Source organism: Pristiophorus japonicus, chromosome 3, assembly GCF_044704955.1.
Source record: "Pristiophorus japonicus isolate sPriJap1 chromosome 3, sPriJap1.hap1, whole genome shotgun sequence".
Lineage (NCBI taxonomy): Eukaryota > Metazoa > Chordata > Chondrichthyes > Pristiophoridae > Pristiophorus > Pristiophorus japonicus.
The window spans coordinates 269,943,906-269,959,676 of NC_091979.1; the positions used below are offsets into that span (position 1 = coordinate 269,943,906).

Consider the following 15,771-nt stretch of genomic DNA (forward strand, 5'->3'; position numbering starts at 1 on the left):
AAAGATCAGCCAAGATCTTACTGAATGACAGAGCAGGCTCAAGGGGCCGAATGACCTACTCCTGCTCTTATTTGTTATGTTCTTAAGTTGTTATGTTCTTAAAGTGTTTGGCGTCCCTCCATAGGTCCTCCTCTTCCAAATATGTCTGATAGGGGATTCGCTTTGAAACCTGTTGGTGCCACTAATGGTGCTGGGGAAAGGAGAAGTAATTTACAGCTGGAGGCACAAAGGTGTACCAGACCCATTTCAAATGGGCATTATCATTATTTTACATCTTGTCGACGAAGACAGTTGGAGATCTTGTGCACGATGAGCAACATCCCCAAATAATATTGAAATAAAGCATTCGCCATTTGGAAACTACAATTGGCCACCTGGCAACATCCCTCTCACCCTTTGTAAGGACTTTAAACAGGAGGAGAGGGCTTAATCAGAAACAATTATATAAATGATAATTTAAAGATGAACAAAAGGATAAGAGCAAACATCAGGTCACAAACAGTATATAGATACACCAGGTGAAGTGAATACTATAATAACTAAACTAGTTGCAGTAGGAGTGACAAATAAGAAATGTGTTAAGTTGTGAGAAAGGCAGCATCAGGCCAGAAGGACAGGTCTCTTGCCCAAATAGGAGTTTTATAACCCAGGGAGTCTAAGAAATAAATGGAGTAATTTATTGGCTAAAATACAGCTTAGAGGGTATGACAGGGTGGCCATTACAGAGACATGGCTGCAAGCTGGTCATGATTGGGAGTTAAATATTCCAGGCTATAAGGTCTTTCGAATAAAAGGGAAAGTGGAAGAGGAGGAGTTGTCGCCGTATTGATTAAAGATACTATTACAATATTAGTATGAGAGGATATAAGTTATGGAAAGCAATCAGCAGAGACTATGGCTGGAATTGAAGAATAAGGGAGGACATAAAATTGTAATGGGAGTAGTCTACAGGTCTCCTGAAAGCACCAAAGAAATGGCAGAATGTTTTAATTCGGAGATTTGAGAGGCTTTTGCAAAAGCAAAGTTGTTTTAATGGGAGACTTTAATTATCATATAGATTGGGAAGAGTAGAGTAATCCAAGTCAGAAAGGTAATGGAGTTCTCGAGTGCATTCAAGATAGTTTTCTGGAGCAATATGTTCTAGAATCAACAAGAGGGCAGGCCATACGAGATTTAGTAATGAACCAGACTTAGTTAATAATCTAACAATAAGGGAACATTTATGTAAAAGTGATCATATGAACGAATTTAATGTTAGGTTTGAAAAGAAGAAACTTAACACAATTGATTCTAAATTTTGGTAAAGTGAACTTCAATGGGATGAGACAGAGACTGACTACAGTAAACTGCTCAAAACTATTATTGGGTAAAACTACAGATGAACAGTAGGGTGAGTTCAAAAAATAATTTAGTTCAATACAGGGCCAATATATATTCAATTCCACAAGACATTCGATAAGGTTCCTCATAAAAGACTATTAGCTAAAATTAGTTGTATAGTAAGTGTCGACTGGAGCATAAAATTACAAATTGACATTTATAGATTAAATGAGTGGACAAAACTGTGGCAGATGAATTTCAATGCAAGCAAGTGTGAGGTCATCCATTTTGGACCAAAAAAGCATAGCTCCGAGTATTATTTAAATGGTGAAAAGTAGAGGTCCAAAGAGATTTAGGGGTCCGTGTACACAGATCACTAAAATGTAGGTAGGTGAAGAAAAGAATGTAATGTTAGCCTTGATAACTAGAGGTCTAGAATGTAAAGGCAAGGATGTCTTGCTATAGCTATACAAATCCCTGGTTAGACCTCGTCTGTAGTACTGTGCACAGTTCTGGGCACACACCCTAGGAAGGATATATTGGCCTTGGAAGGAATGCAGCACAGATTCACCAGAATATTACCAGGGTTCCAAGGGCTGGATTATGAGGAGAGGTTACATAAACTAGGCTTGTATTCCCTGGAATATAAAAGATTAGGGGTGATTTGGTTTAGGTCTTTAGGATTTAAAAAAGAATTGACAGGGGAGAGAGAAACATTTTCTGCTGGTGGGGTGGGTGTCTGGGACAAGGGGACATGACCTTAAAATCAGAGCCAGGCCTTTCAGGAGAGAAGTTAGGAAACATCTCTTCACGCAAGGGTGGAAGAAGTGTGAACCTTTCTCCTACAAAAAGCAGTAGAGGCGAGCTCAATTAATATATTTTAAGCTGAGATCTCGATTTTTGCTGGACAAGGTTATAACAAGATATGGAGCCAAGGCAGGTGAATGGAGTTAAGACACAGATCAGGCACAATCTCATTGTGTGGCAGAGCAGTCTTGAGGGGCTGAATGGCCAACACCTGTTCCTATCTTACTGTCTTCCTCTGTGGACAAACACAGACAACAAGTAGTGAAACTGTCCTCAAGTGAATATATTGATCCACGTTAGAATGATAAAAATTCATTATATTTATTTTAAAATTGAAATATTCAACCCTGTTTGTAATAAAGTTAATTTCCGATCTAACCTAACATTTACTGTATACAGGCTCATGCAGATACAACTGTGGGGGATATTCATCAGGTTGTTCCTGTAATTACAACTGTGGTTATTATGGCAACTGTTGCCCTGACTTCTGTGACCAGTGTTCTTACATAAATTACGGTAAGAGAACTTTTAGAAAATAAATTAATATTTAAATGTAAAAGTTAAGAAATAAACTGCTAAGAATAATGTCTGAATTAACAATAGGACTTGATTGAAGATTATTGCTCATATTGAGAATCAGTGTGGCTGAGTCCTGATGATGTGAGATATTTTTCTGCAGTGTAGAATGTGATCCTAGAGATTATTGTCAGAACACATCTGTCCTGTAACCTTCCAATATTAAAACCGGGTCAGTCTGAAATACAATAACTCAGTTCAGTTACAGGTGTCCGGCTTTGGGACATTTGCTTCAACTTGTTGAATTTGTTCTCATGCTTCACTGCTTTGGATAGTGCTTCTGGTGAGGTTAATTCCAGTAAGAAAGCAGAGATCACCAGTGAGTGGGAGGAGATAAATACTGACAATTTTATGCAATATTTTGCAGGGGTACGGCTTGATGTTATATTCTGAGATATTGACACACTACATTAATAATGAAGCCAAATGTATCACAATATAGTAAGCTCAAATTAAATTTGATTCAAATCGCAAAATACTACAATTAAATGAAGCATATTTGCATGCGTCTTTTGGCAGGAGCTCCCATATTTGGCTGAGGCCCTTGGGCACAGGCCCTATGGACCCGTGTGTGAGTCCGCCTAGCAAAACGTATATTTTATAATGAAAAAGTACTTTTTTCCAATGCAGATCTTATTCCAGCAACGAGAGAGAGGGAAGTAGAATGAGGGCAGAAGCAAAAGATAGAAAGAAGAAAAGTAAAAGTGGAGGGCAGAGAAACCTAAGGCAAAAAGCAAAAAGGGCCACATTAACCAAAATTCTAAAAGGGCAAAGTGTGTTAGGAAGACAAGCCTGAAGGCTCTGTGCCTCAATGCGAGGAGTATTTGGAATAAGGTGGACGAATTAACTGCGCAGATAGCAGTTAACGGTTATGATGTAATTGGCATCACGGAGGCATGGCTCCAGGGTGACCAAGGCTGGGAACTCAACATCCAAGGGTATTCAACATTTAGGAAGGATAGACAGAAAGGAAAAGGAGGCGGGGTGGCATTGCCGGTTAAAGAGGAAATTAATGCAATAGTAAGAAAGGACATTAGCTTGGGTGACGTGGAATCAGTATGGGTGGAGTTACGGAATACCAAGGGGCAGAAAACGCTAGAGGGAGTTGTGTACAGACGACCAAACAGTAGTAGTAAGGTTGGGGACAGCATCAAACAAGAAATTAGGGATGCATGCCTAAGCAGTTATCATGGGTGACTTTAATCTACATATTGATTTGGCTAACCAAACTGGTAGCAATGCGGTGGAAGAGGATTTCCTGGAATGTATTAGGGATGGTTTTCTGGACCAATACGTCGAGGAACCAACTAGGGAGCTGGCCATCCTAAACTGGGTGATGTGTCATGAGAAAGGACTAATTAGCAATCTTGTTGTATGAGGCCCCTTGGGGAAGAGTGACCATAACATGGCAGAATTCTTTATTAAGATGGAGAGTGACACAGTTAATTCAGAAACTAGAGTCCTGAACTTAAGGAAAGATAACTTCAATGGTTTGAGGCGTGAATTGGCTAGAATAGACTGGCAAATGATACTTAAAGGGTTGAAGGTGGATAGGCAATGGCAAACTTTTAAAGATCACATGGATGAACTTCAGCAATTGTATATCCCTGTCTGGAGTAAAAATAAAACAGGGAAGGTGGCTCAACCGTGGCTAACAAGGGAAATTAAGGATAGTGTTAAATCCAAGGAAGAGGCATATAAATTGGCCAGAAAAAGCAACAAACCTGAGGACGAGGAGAAATTTAGAATTCAGCAGAGGAGGAAAAAGGGTTTAATTAAGAGGGGGAATATAGTGTACGAGAAGAAACGTGCCAGGAACACAGTAACTGACTACAAAAGCCTCTATAGATATGTGAACAGAAAAAGATTAGTGAAGACAAATGTAGGTCTCTTGCAGTCTGATTCAGGTGAAATGATAATGGGGAACAAAGAAATGGCAGACCAATTGAACAAATACTTTAGTTCTGTCTTCACGAAGGAAGATACAAATAACCTTCCGGAAGTACTAGAGGACCGAGGGTCTAGTGAGAAGGAGGAACTGAAGGATATCCTTATTAGGCGGGTAATTGTATTAGGGAAATTGATGGGATTGAAGGCTGATAAATCCCCGGGGCCTGATAGTCTGCATCCCAGAGTATTTAAGGTAGTGGCCCTAGAAATAGTGGATGCTATTTCAACAGTATATCGACTCTGGATCAGTTCCTATAGGCTGGAGGGTAGCTAACGTACCACCACTTTTTAAAAAGGGAGGGAGAGAGAAAGCGGGTAATTATAGATGGTTAGCCTGACATCAGTAGTGGGGAAAATGTTGGAATCAATTATTAAGAATGAAATAGCAGCACATTTGGAAAGCAGTGACAGGATCGTTCCAAGTCAGCATGGATTTATGAAGGGGAAATCATGCTTGACAAATCTTCTGGAATTTTTTGAGGATGTAACTAGTAGAGTGGACAAGGGAGAACCAGTGGATGTGGTGTATTTGGATTTTCAAAAGGCTTTTGACAAGGTCCCACACAAGAGATTGGTGTGCAAAATCAAAGCACATGGTATTGGGGTTAATATACTGACGTGGATAGGGAACTGGTTAGTAGACAGGAAGCAGAGAGTAGGGATAAATGGGTCCTTTTCAGAATGGCAGGCAGTGACTAGTCGAGTGCCGCAGGGCTCAGTGCTGGGACCCCAGCTCTTTACAATATACATCAATGATTTGGATGAAGGAATTGAGTGTAATATCTCCAAGTTTGCAGATGACACTAAAGTGGGTTGCGGTGTGAGCTGTGAAGGGGACGCTTGGAGGCTGCAGGGTGACTTGGACAGGTTAGGTGAGTGGGCAAATGCATGGCAGATGCAGTATAATGTGGATAAATGTGAGGTTATCCACTCTTGGGGCAAAAACGCGAAGACAGAATATTATCTAAATGGCAGAAGATTAGGAAAAGGGGAGGTGCAACGAGACCTGGGTGTCATGGCTCATTAGTCATTGAAAGCTGACATGCAGGTACAGCAGGCGGTGAAGAAGGCAAATGGTATGTTGGCCTTCATAGCTGGGGGATTTGAGTATAGGAGCAGGGAGGTCTTACTGCAATTGTACAGGGCCTTAGTGAGGCCTCACCTGGAATATTGTGTTTAGTTTTGGTCTCCTAATCTGAGGAAGGACGTTCTTGCTATTGAGGGAGTGCAGCGAAGGTTCACCAGACTGATTCCCGGGATGGCAGGACTGACATATGAGGAGAGAATAGATCAACTGGGCCTTTAGACACTGGAGTTTAGAAGGATGAGAGGGGATCTCATAGAAACATATAAGATTCTGATGGGACGGGACAGGTTAGATGCGGGTAGAATGTCCCGATGTTGGGGAAGTCCAGAACCAGGGGACAGTCTTAGGATAAGGGGTAGGCTATTTAGGACTGAGATGAGGAGAAGCTTCTTCACTCAGAGAGTTGTTAACCTGTGCAATTCCCTGCCGCAGAGAGTTGTTAATGCCAGTTCATTGGAAATATTTAAGAGGGAGTTAGATATGGCCCTTACGGCTCAGGGGATCAAGGGGTATGGAGAGAAAGCAGGAATGGGATACTGAGGGAATGATCAGCCATGATCTTATTGAATTGTGGTGCAGGCTCGAAGGGCTGAATGGCCTACTCCTGCACCTATTTTCTATGTTCCTATGTTTTTAAAAATACGAAGGGAATCAGTATAGTTGCGAACTTTTGTTTTGTGTTATATAGAGTGCTTGAATTAAATATAAGGAACTTGCAACTAAATTATCATCATAGGCATTCCCTCGGAGTCGAGGATGACTTGCTTCCGCACTAAAAATGAGTTCTCAGGTGACTGAAGAGTCTGGGACCGATAGTCTCTGTCACAGGTGGGGCAGACGGTGGTTGAAGGAACAGGTAGGAGGGATGCCTCAGTTACCGCGCGCTCCTTCCGCTGTCGATGCTTGGCTTCAGCTTGCTCTAGACGAAGAAACTTGAGGTGTTCAGCACCTTCCCGGATGTTTTTCCTCCACTTTGCACGGTCTTGGTCCAACTAAAATCTGACTGATGGATGACAACAGAGTTTGGGCTGATAACAGATGGAATGGATTATAACCTTGTTTACACAATGTACATTGGCTGGAAGTATTCAAAACTGAACTGGACAGATTACAATGTAACAGGGAGTAAAGAGACACAGGCTTGAGATTAAGGATGAAGGAGATGCCACTTGTCCAAACAGGTCCTGGGCCAAGACTGAAGTGATGTTTGAGGAAGATTCCCTCAAGTTGCTACTTGTTAGTGAGGCCATAAATACAATGGAAAAATTTTCTATGTTTGCAATTTGTAGTAAAATCCATCCATGTTCCAAAAGAAGATGTATATTATTTTGCTACAAATAGCAATCAGAGGATTTCTTCCGCTATCTGTGCAATGTCACTAACCCATATCGAGCACAGGAAATCTTTGATGAGGATGAGCCTAGAGCAAATAATCTAAATGAGAGCGCCTTTTATTAAAAAATCATGTTAATTATGTGTTAAATTAATATTTCAATGAGAATGAATGTGAGCAAATTCTTCAAAAACACTTGACAAAGCAAATAAACTGAATGTGTTCCTCTCCAGGATACTGCGGTAGTCCTACTACAGGTCAGTAACAATCAAATTCATCCTTTTAAAAAAATTGTTGGTTTGTACATATGCTGACCATTTATAAATTAACGATTAATCTTAATGGCTGTACTCAGAGAATCACATTGTTGATTTGATAAAGTCTTTGTATGCTTGTGTCTAAAGTCTATGGGCTGGATTTTCTGGTATTTTGCGCTCCGGGTTTCACCCTGGAACGGCGTGAAAGGCGGCGGTGAGGTCTTCAGCGCCCCACCGCATTTCTCGAAAGGGCCTAAAATCCAGCCCTATTATTGACGTAGCTAAGCAGTGGTGTTCTACATTGTACTATTTTGTTGCTGTTTTATTACAATGTTAATATCTCTCACAAAGTCTTCTCTCCTTCTATGTGGTTGTGTTGCTGTGTTCTGTCACTGATTATCAAAATGTTCACTGTGAAAACACAGAATTATTCAGCTCGTGCGGAAAATGAAAACGAGATTCTCCAACAATAGCTGTCATGCCATTTCTAGCCCAGTTGAATACATACAAAATTTATTCTGTAAATATCGGTGATCCAAGAATAATCACCAGTGTACCGTGGCATTGCCAGAAGGGTTGTGGAGCAGAAGAGCAAGTTTCAATGGGACATTTTCTCCTTCTGTGGTTCCAGCAGGGAACATTTCCGTGGGACCCGTAGTGACAGTGGCCCAGAATATTTTTGTGGGCATGGGAGAGGCACTCCAGCTCTCCCCTGGTCTGGCAATCTTTGACCTACATTTCCAGCCCGTTGCAGGGGGCGCGTCTGCTCTTGCCCACTATTCCTGACCCCGTGAACTTTAGCAGGGTCAGCAGTAGATTTCACTGCTGCAGATTCAATTTCAGTGAAACTGCCGGATGTCAGTTTCTTGAGTAGTGTTTCCAGTATTGTTTTTTCAAGCTTCTCAAAAGTGTTGCACAAAGTTTGAGGCTTGAATAACTATGAAAAGTATTAACTATGGCTTCATTTGGCCCTTAATTTGAGGTCAGCGGCGATGCGATGCCGATCTCGCAATCTCTGTGGCAAGAACCTCAGCTTCCTCGACGTGTAGTTGATCTCCTCTTATCCTTTCTATGGTTGGTGGGGTTAAACCGGCACTCACCTCGGCTGGCAATTTTCTGTCATCATTTGCAGCATCTTTGGTGAGGGTTTGGGAGAGGGATGGGAGTTGATTGCCTGCTTCTTCTCTACCCCTTCCTATATCCTGTGAACCTCAGCAGGGTCAGCGGCAGAACTCAGTGGTGGGCACAATGCCATTTTGTGTTTCTTTCCTCTCCCTAGTTTGTATTTCCCTCTCGTTCACTCTCCCCCATTTTGTGATCACTCTCCCTCCCTCTCCCAGTTTGTGTTTCTCTCTCTTCCCCCCTCCCCAGTCTGTGTTAAGAACATAAGAAATAGGAGCAAGAGTAGGCCATACGCTCCCTCGAGCCTGCTGCGCCATTCAATAAGATCATGGCTGATCTGATCATGGACTCAGCTGCACTTCCCTGCCCGTTCCCCATAACCCCTATTTCTCTCTCCCTCCCTCTCTTTGGGCTCAATTTTCCCTGAGCCTGTTTTCTGGTGTATTGCCTGAATTGCGCCGCTTAATTCGGTAAAAAGATGCTCCAGAAAAAAATCTCTGAAGTTTCCCCGATGTTTGGCCTCTATTCTGCAGCCGCGCAGTGTGGCCGGTCGCCTCGGTGTGTGGAGTCTGCAGCCTGCGCTGGAAAAAGGAGCCGGGCCTGCTGCACATGCGTGGGGGGAAAAACTGACGTTCTTGATGTTCTGAAAGGCCGCGCTTGCGCAGCAGAGCTCCGAGTGAGGTGCCTTCCTGGTCAGCTGCGGTGCGTACCCACCCTTGCCGATCCTCTCCGGTGCCTTTCCGCCGCTCTGTGGCCCACGATTTTGGCCGGCCAGCTTGCTCCCTTTACCCCAAGCCTTTCCGGTCCCTTCCCGCCGCTCTGTGGCTCCCGATTTCATGCTGGCCAGCTTGCTCCCTTCACCCCGAGCTTCTCCGGTGCCTTTCCGCCGCTCTGTGGCCCTCGAATTTGTGCTGGTCCAGGTCCGCTCTGCTTCCCGCCGCTAGCCCAGGTCGAATGGCCTCCTATGTACTTACCTGCGCCGATTTTTTAAACTCTCCGCAAGGGTTTTCTCGAGGGGCCACATACACTGGCCTAAGTAGAAATGGAGTCACTATTAGCTGGTCAAAGTTACCTAAATGGCCAGAATTGGCGTAGGTGGCTGGTAACGCCCCCTTTTGAGGAAAAAAAAACTTAACAAAAAAAAAACGTAACTAACTGAGTTACGCTGGTGCAAATTGATTGGGGAAACTGGGGATTTTTGAGTTATGCGAGGAAGAGCAGCCTACTCAAAAAAAAATGGCGCAAATACTGGGGAAAATTGAGCCCTTAGTGTGTGTTTCTCTCCCCTCCCTCCCTTAGTTTGTGTTTCTTTCTCTCTCTCCCTCCCCCATTTTCTGTTTCTCTCCCTCTCTCCTCCAGTTTGTGTTTCTCTCCCTCTCTAGTTCGTGTTGCTTTCTCTCTGGAGATGCTGCCTGACCTGCTGAGTATTTCCTTCATTTTTCTGTTTTTATTTCAGATTTTGAGCATCCGCAGTATTTTGCTTTTGTATTCATCCTTATCATTTTGTGACTACGAACATTGTTACATTTGATGTGAAATTGTTTTTTCCATCGCCTTAAATAGAAGAAAATGGCAAAGACTTCTCTTTTAGGCATTTATGTTGCTGATTGTCAAAATGTTTACCGTGTAAACACAGAATCATTCAACTAGTGCAGAAAATGAAAATGAGATTCTCCAAGATAACTGAGAAAAAAATGTCGTGTCATTGTATAATTTTCTAGCCTCGATAATTAATCCTAAAATGTCCCTGGTAATTATCAGTGATTCAACAATGATCACCAGTGTAGTATGGCACAGTGTGAGAGGTTGTGTGAGAGGTTGTGGAGCAGCAAAAAAGAAATATTAAAGTGACATTTTCCACTGCTGTGATTCCAGCCCGGGGCAACAGCAGCCGAGGATATCTTTGTGGGCCCCAGAGAGTGACTCCAGCTCTCCCCTGGACCGGCAAATATCCACCTACGTTTCCAGCATCTTTCCAGACCCCATGAACGTTAACAGGGTTCATGACCAATTTCACTCGCCGTAGTCCCAGTGAAACTGACGGATATCATCTTCTTGAGGATGTTGCTTTTTCTTGAATGTTTTGCAAAATGATTGTGCAAAGTTTGAGTCATTGAGAAAAATATTAATTATGGCTTTGTTTTTATTATTTTGACAGCTGTTACTACTGAACCATCAACAACAACAGGTACCCAAAAATATCCTCAAAATAATCTTAAATCCTTTCCAGTTTACAGATGCTGGTGTTTGTGTATTGGCAGGTAGCACAGGGCATCTTTTCTGTAGCAACTGACATCAGTGGTAGGGAAAATGCTAGAATATTATGAAGGACGTGGTAACAGGGCACTTAGAAAAGGATAATAGGATTGGACAGAGTCAACATGGATTTATGAAAGGGAAATCATGTTTGACATATTTGTGAATCTTTGAGGTTGTATCTAGCAAAACAGGTAAGGTGATGCATTTGGATTTTCAGAAGGCATTCGATAAGGTGCCACGCAAGAGGTTATTAAATAAAATTAGGGCTCATGGGATTGGGAGTAATATACTAGCATGGATTTGAGGATTGGTTAACTGACAGAAAACAGAGAGTAGGAATAAATGGGTCATTTTCGAGTTGGCAGGCTATAACTGGGGTACCACAAGGATCAGTGCTATTCACAATCGATATCAATGATTTGGATGAGGGGACCAAATATAATATATCCAAGTTTGCTGATGATACAAAGCTCGGTGGGAATGTAAGTTGTGAGGAGGCTGCAAAGAGGCATCAAGGGGATATAGACAGGCTAAGTGAGTGGGCAAGAACATGGCAAATGGAATATAATGTGGAGAAATGTGAAGTTATCCACTTTGATAGAAAAAATAGAAAAGCAGAGTATTTTTTAAATGGTGAGAGATTGGGAAATGTTATTGTTCAGAGGGATATCGATGTCCTTGTAAACGAATCACTGAAAGATAACATGCAGATATAGCAAGCAATTAAGAAAGCAAATGGTATGTGGCCTTTATTACAAGAGGATGTGAGTACAAGAGTCAAGGCATCTTACGGCAATTATATAGGGTCCTGGTGAGAACGCACCTGGAGTATTGTGTACAGTCTTTGTCACTTTACCGAAGGAAGGATATACTTGCCATAGAAGGAGTGTAACGAATGTTCAGCAGACTGATTCCTGGGATGGGGGGCTTGTTCTATAAGGAGAGAATGAGTGGACTCTCTAGAATTTAGAGTAATGAGAGCTGATCTAATTGAAACATGCAAAATTCTTACAGGGCTTGACAGGTACGATACAGGAGGGATGTTTCCTCTGGCTGGGCAGTCTAGAATCAGGGGTCACAGTCTCAGAGTTAGGGATCGGCCATTTAGGACTGAGATGAGGAGAAACTTCTTCACTCAGAGGGTGGTAAATCTTTGGAATTCTCTACCCCAGAGGGCAGTGGAAGCTCAGTCTTTGAGTATATTGAAGACAGAGACCGATACATTTTTGGATATTAAGGGAATCAAGTGATATGGGGATAGTGCAGGAAAGTGGAGTTGAGGTAGAAGATCAGCCAAGATCTTACTGAATGGAAGAGCAGGCTTGAGGGGCCGAATGGCTTACTGTTGCTTCTATTTCTTATGTTATGTTCTTAAAGTGTTTGGCATCCCTCTGTAGGTCCTCCTCTTCTTCCAAACATGTCTGATAGGGAATTGCGTTTGAAACCTGTTGGTGCTGCTAATGGTGCTGGGGAAAGGATAAGTAATATACAGCTGGAGGCACAAAGGAGTATCAGAGCCATTTCAAGTGGGCATTATCATTATTTTACATCTTATTGACCAGGACAGTGGGAGATCTTATGTATGATGAGCACGTCCCCAAAATAATACTGAAATAAAGCATTCGCCAATTGGAAACTACAATTGGCCACCTGAAAAAAAGGAGCCTGTGGGACCTCCCTCTCACCCTTTGTAAGGACTTTAAACTAATAAATAAGGGGAGAGGGTTTAATCAGAAACAATTATAAAAACGATAGTTTAAAGATGAAAAAAATGATAAGAGCAGGCCATACTAGATTTAGTAATGAGCCAGACGTAATTAATAATCTAACAGTAAGGAAACATTTATCTAAAAGTGATCATAATATGATCAAATTCAGTGCTGAGTTTGAAAAGATGAAACTTAACACGATTACTAAAATTCTCGATTTTGGTAAAGTGAATTTCAATGGGATGAGGCAGAGACTGACAACAGTAAAATGATCAAAACTGTTATCGGGTAAAACGACAGATGAACTCTGGGGTTTGTTCAAAAAATAATTTAGTTCAATACAGGGCCAATATATATTAAATTGCAGAAGACATTCGAGAAGGTTCCACATAAGAGACTATTAGCTAAAATTAAAGCTCTTGAAATTGAAGGCAAATTTTTGACCTGGTTAAGAGATTGATTCGGCGGTAGAAGATAGAGAGTAGGGATAATTGGTATGTACACTAATTGAAAAGAAGTTACTCGTGATGTCCCACAAGGATCTGTGCTGGGGCCTCAGCTATTCACTATATTTATTAATGATGTAGATAATAACATAATAGACAGCCATATATCTTGGTTGTAAGAGATTCCACAACCCCTCACCAACAGTTCTTGACTTCAGGATTTCGAAGAACAAAATACACACGGCACAGGGTTTTGGCTCAACCTTAAACTTGTACGTTTATTGAACTTGCGCTATTTCCCAGTACCCAACCTCCCCAAGATTAGAGTGGAATAACACAGAACCGACAATAAACAACCCCTACACGAGGTTACCTGAAACCTAACACGAAGTTATGTTTATTGAGCTTGTGCTATTCCCCAGTACCCAACCTTTCTGAGATTCGACCGTACTAACACAGATCAGAAGACAACCCCTACACATTGGCAGAAATAATACAAAAGCAAATTATTATTTAAATGAAGAAAATTTATAAAATGCTGCTGTACAGAGGGACCTGGGGTTCCTTGTGCATGAAACACAAAAAGTTAGTATGCAATTACAGCAAGTAATCAGGAAGGCAAATGGAATGTTGGCCTTTTGTGCAAGAGGGAGAGAGTATAAAAGCAGAGAAGATCTGCTACAATTGCACAGGGTATTGGTGAGGCCACAACTAGAGTACTGCGTACAGTTTTGGTCTCCATGGCAGTTCAGAGAAGGTTCACTCGGTTGATTCCTGAGATGAAAGGGTTGACTTATGAAGAAAGGTTGAGCAGGTTGGGCCTGTACTCATTGGACTTCAGAAGAATGAGAGGTGATCTTATTGAGACATATAAGATAATGAAAGGGCTTGACAAGTTGGATGCAGAGAGGGTGTTTCCACTTATAGGGGAATCTAGAACTAGGGGACATAGTTTTAGAATAAGGGGTCGCCCATTTAAAACTGAGATGAGGAGGAATTCCTTCTCTTAGAGGGTTGTAAGTCTGTGGAATTCTCTGCCCTAGAGAGCTTTGAAGGCTGGGTCATTGAATATATTTAAAGCGGAGATAGACAGATTTTTGAACGATAAGGGCGTAAAGGGTTATGGGGAGTGGGCAGGGAAGTGGAGCTGAGCCCATGATCTTATTGAATGGCGGAGCAGGCTCGAGGGGCCAAGTGGCCTACTTATGCTCCTATTTATGTTCTTATGTTACCTGAAACCTAACACGAAATATCAGTTTAAACCCTTCCGCGATTTGATTGCGATTACAAAACTACTCAGACAAAATCCCCTATGATTTGACTGAAACTTACAATCACTCACAGCTGGTTGTTCTGGTGTTGATTGTAGCCCGGGACCAGGTGACCACCCTGCATCCTTGTTCACTGCAGTGCCCTCGCTCCGAAGTGGTCCTCCTTTTATGGGGCATCATATCACAGCAACAAACATATTTCCTGCTCTTCCCCTGTGGACTCTTCCGATGGTAACTTCCACTCCCTGGCCCAGACAGGGGCATGATCATCTCTCCTGCTGTGTAATACAATGCAAAACCTTCCTTGGTAACAGATCTGGCTCCACAGTTGAGGAATGTGTGAATGTCCTCTTTTCCTTCTTAAAAGAAACCAGTGATGGTGTGAATGTCTCTCTTCTGATGCTATTGTCTGTGTTGATTAGATCGATGGCAGGTATTATGTATCTTTGTCTCTCAATGGGCCCAAGTTTCCACATGATTTGCGCCTGATTTTTAGGAGCAACTGGTGGAGAACGGACTATCTTAGAAATCGCAATTCTCCACATTTTTTTTTCTGCAGTTCTAGTCAGGTAGAACAGTTCTACTTTGGAACAGAATTTTTTCTTCAAAAGGGAGCGTGTCCGGCCACTGACGCCTGATTTGAAAGTTTCCACAGTGAAAACGTACTCCAAACTAAGTTAGAATGGAGCAAGTGAAGATTTTTGTAGAACTGAAAAAACCTGTTCTACACATTAAAAAATCAGGCGTAGGTTACAAATTAGGCGTCCAGAATGAGGTGGGGGGAAGGGAAGTCATTAAATTCTATAATAAATCCTTATTTATACTTAAAGAAATATTATACAAATAAATCCAACCTGAATAAACATTTATAAGCAAAGAAAAGATTAAATAAACCATCTTCCTACCTGTGTGAAAGTGCTTCAGGCAGGCCTTTCGGGACCGAAGGCTGAACGGGCCGGCCCGAGACCTCGGGCAGGGCCCGTCCCCAGCACCAGATTTACAGGTAGGTGGCGTTGGGTTGGGTCGGGTCGGGAGGTTCGGTTCGGGTCGGGGGGTCGGGGGGGAAGGGAGATAGAGAGAGAGAGGGAGGGGGAGAGAGAGAGAGAGAGAGAGGGATGGGGAGGGGGGGAGAGAGAGGGAGGGGGGGAGGGGGGGAGAGAGGGAGGGGGAGAGAGAGGGAGGGGGGAGGGAGAGAGAGAGGGAGGGGGGGAGGGAGAGATGGAGAGAGAGAGAGAGAGGGGGGGGAGAGGTCAGGTCGGATCCAGTCCGGGAGCGGGAGTCGGGTCGGGGGGCAGGAGCGCGGGTCGGGTTGGGTCCAGTCGGGGGGCGGGGAGCGGGAACAGGAGCGCGGGTCGGGTCCAGTCGGGGGGGGGGGGGGGGCGGCGGAGCGGGAACAGGAGCGTGGGTCGGGTCAGTCGGGGGGGGGGGAGCGGGTGTCGGGTCTGGTCCGGGTGGGGGGGGAGCGGGTGTCGGGTCTGGTCCGGGGGGGGAGGAGGGGGGGAGCGAGTGTCAGGTCTGGTCCGGGGGATGGGGGGAGTGGGTGTCGGGTCTCGTCCGGGTGGGGGGGAGCGGGTGTCGGGTCTGGTCTGGGGGGGGGGGGGGGGAGCGGGTGTCGGGTCTGGTCCGGAGGCAGG

At 43.4% G+C, this 15,771-nt stretch overlaps 1 protein-coding gene across 5 annotated transcripts in view; it reads left to right on the plus strand.

Annotated features, from left to right (window-relative positions):
• LOC139260284 (scavenger receptor cysteine-rich domain-containing protein DMBT1-like) overlaps positions 1-15,771 on the plus strand; it is a 280,342-nt gene that overhangs the window by 199,500 nt on the left and 65,071 nt on the right. For all 5 annotated transcript variants that reach the window (XM_070876709.1, XM_070876707.1, XM_070876710.1 and 2 more), the window contains 3 exons: positions 2,527-2,643; positions 7,307-7,330; positions 10,611-10,640. In XM_070876709.1, coding sequence (XP_070732810.1) covers positions 2,527-2,643; positions 7,307-7,330; positions 10,611-10,640 — 171 coding nt within the window. The remainder of the gene's footprint in view (positions 1-2,526; positions 2,644-7,306; positions 7,331-10,610; positions 10,641-15,771) is intronic.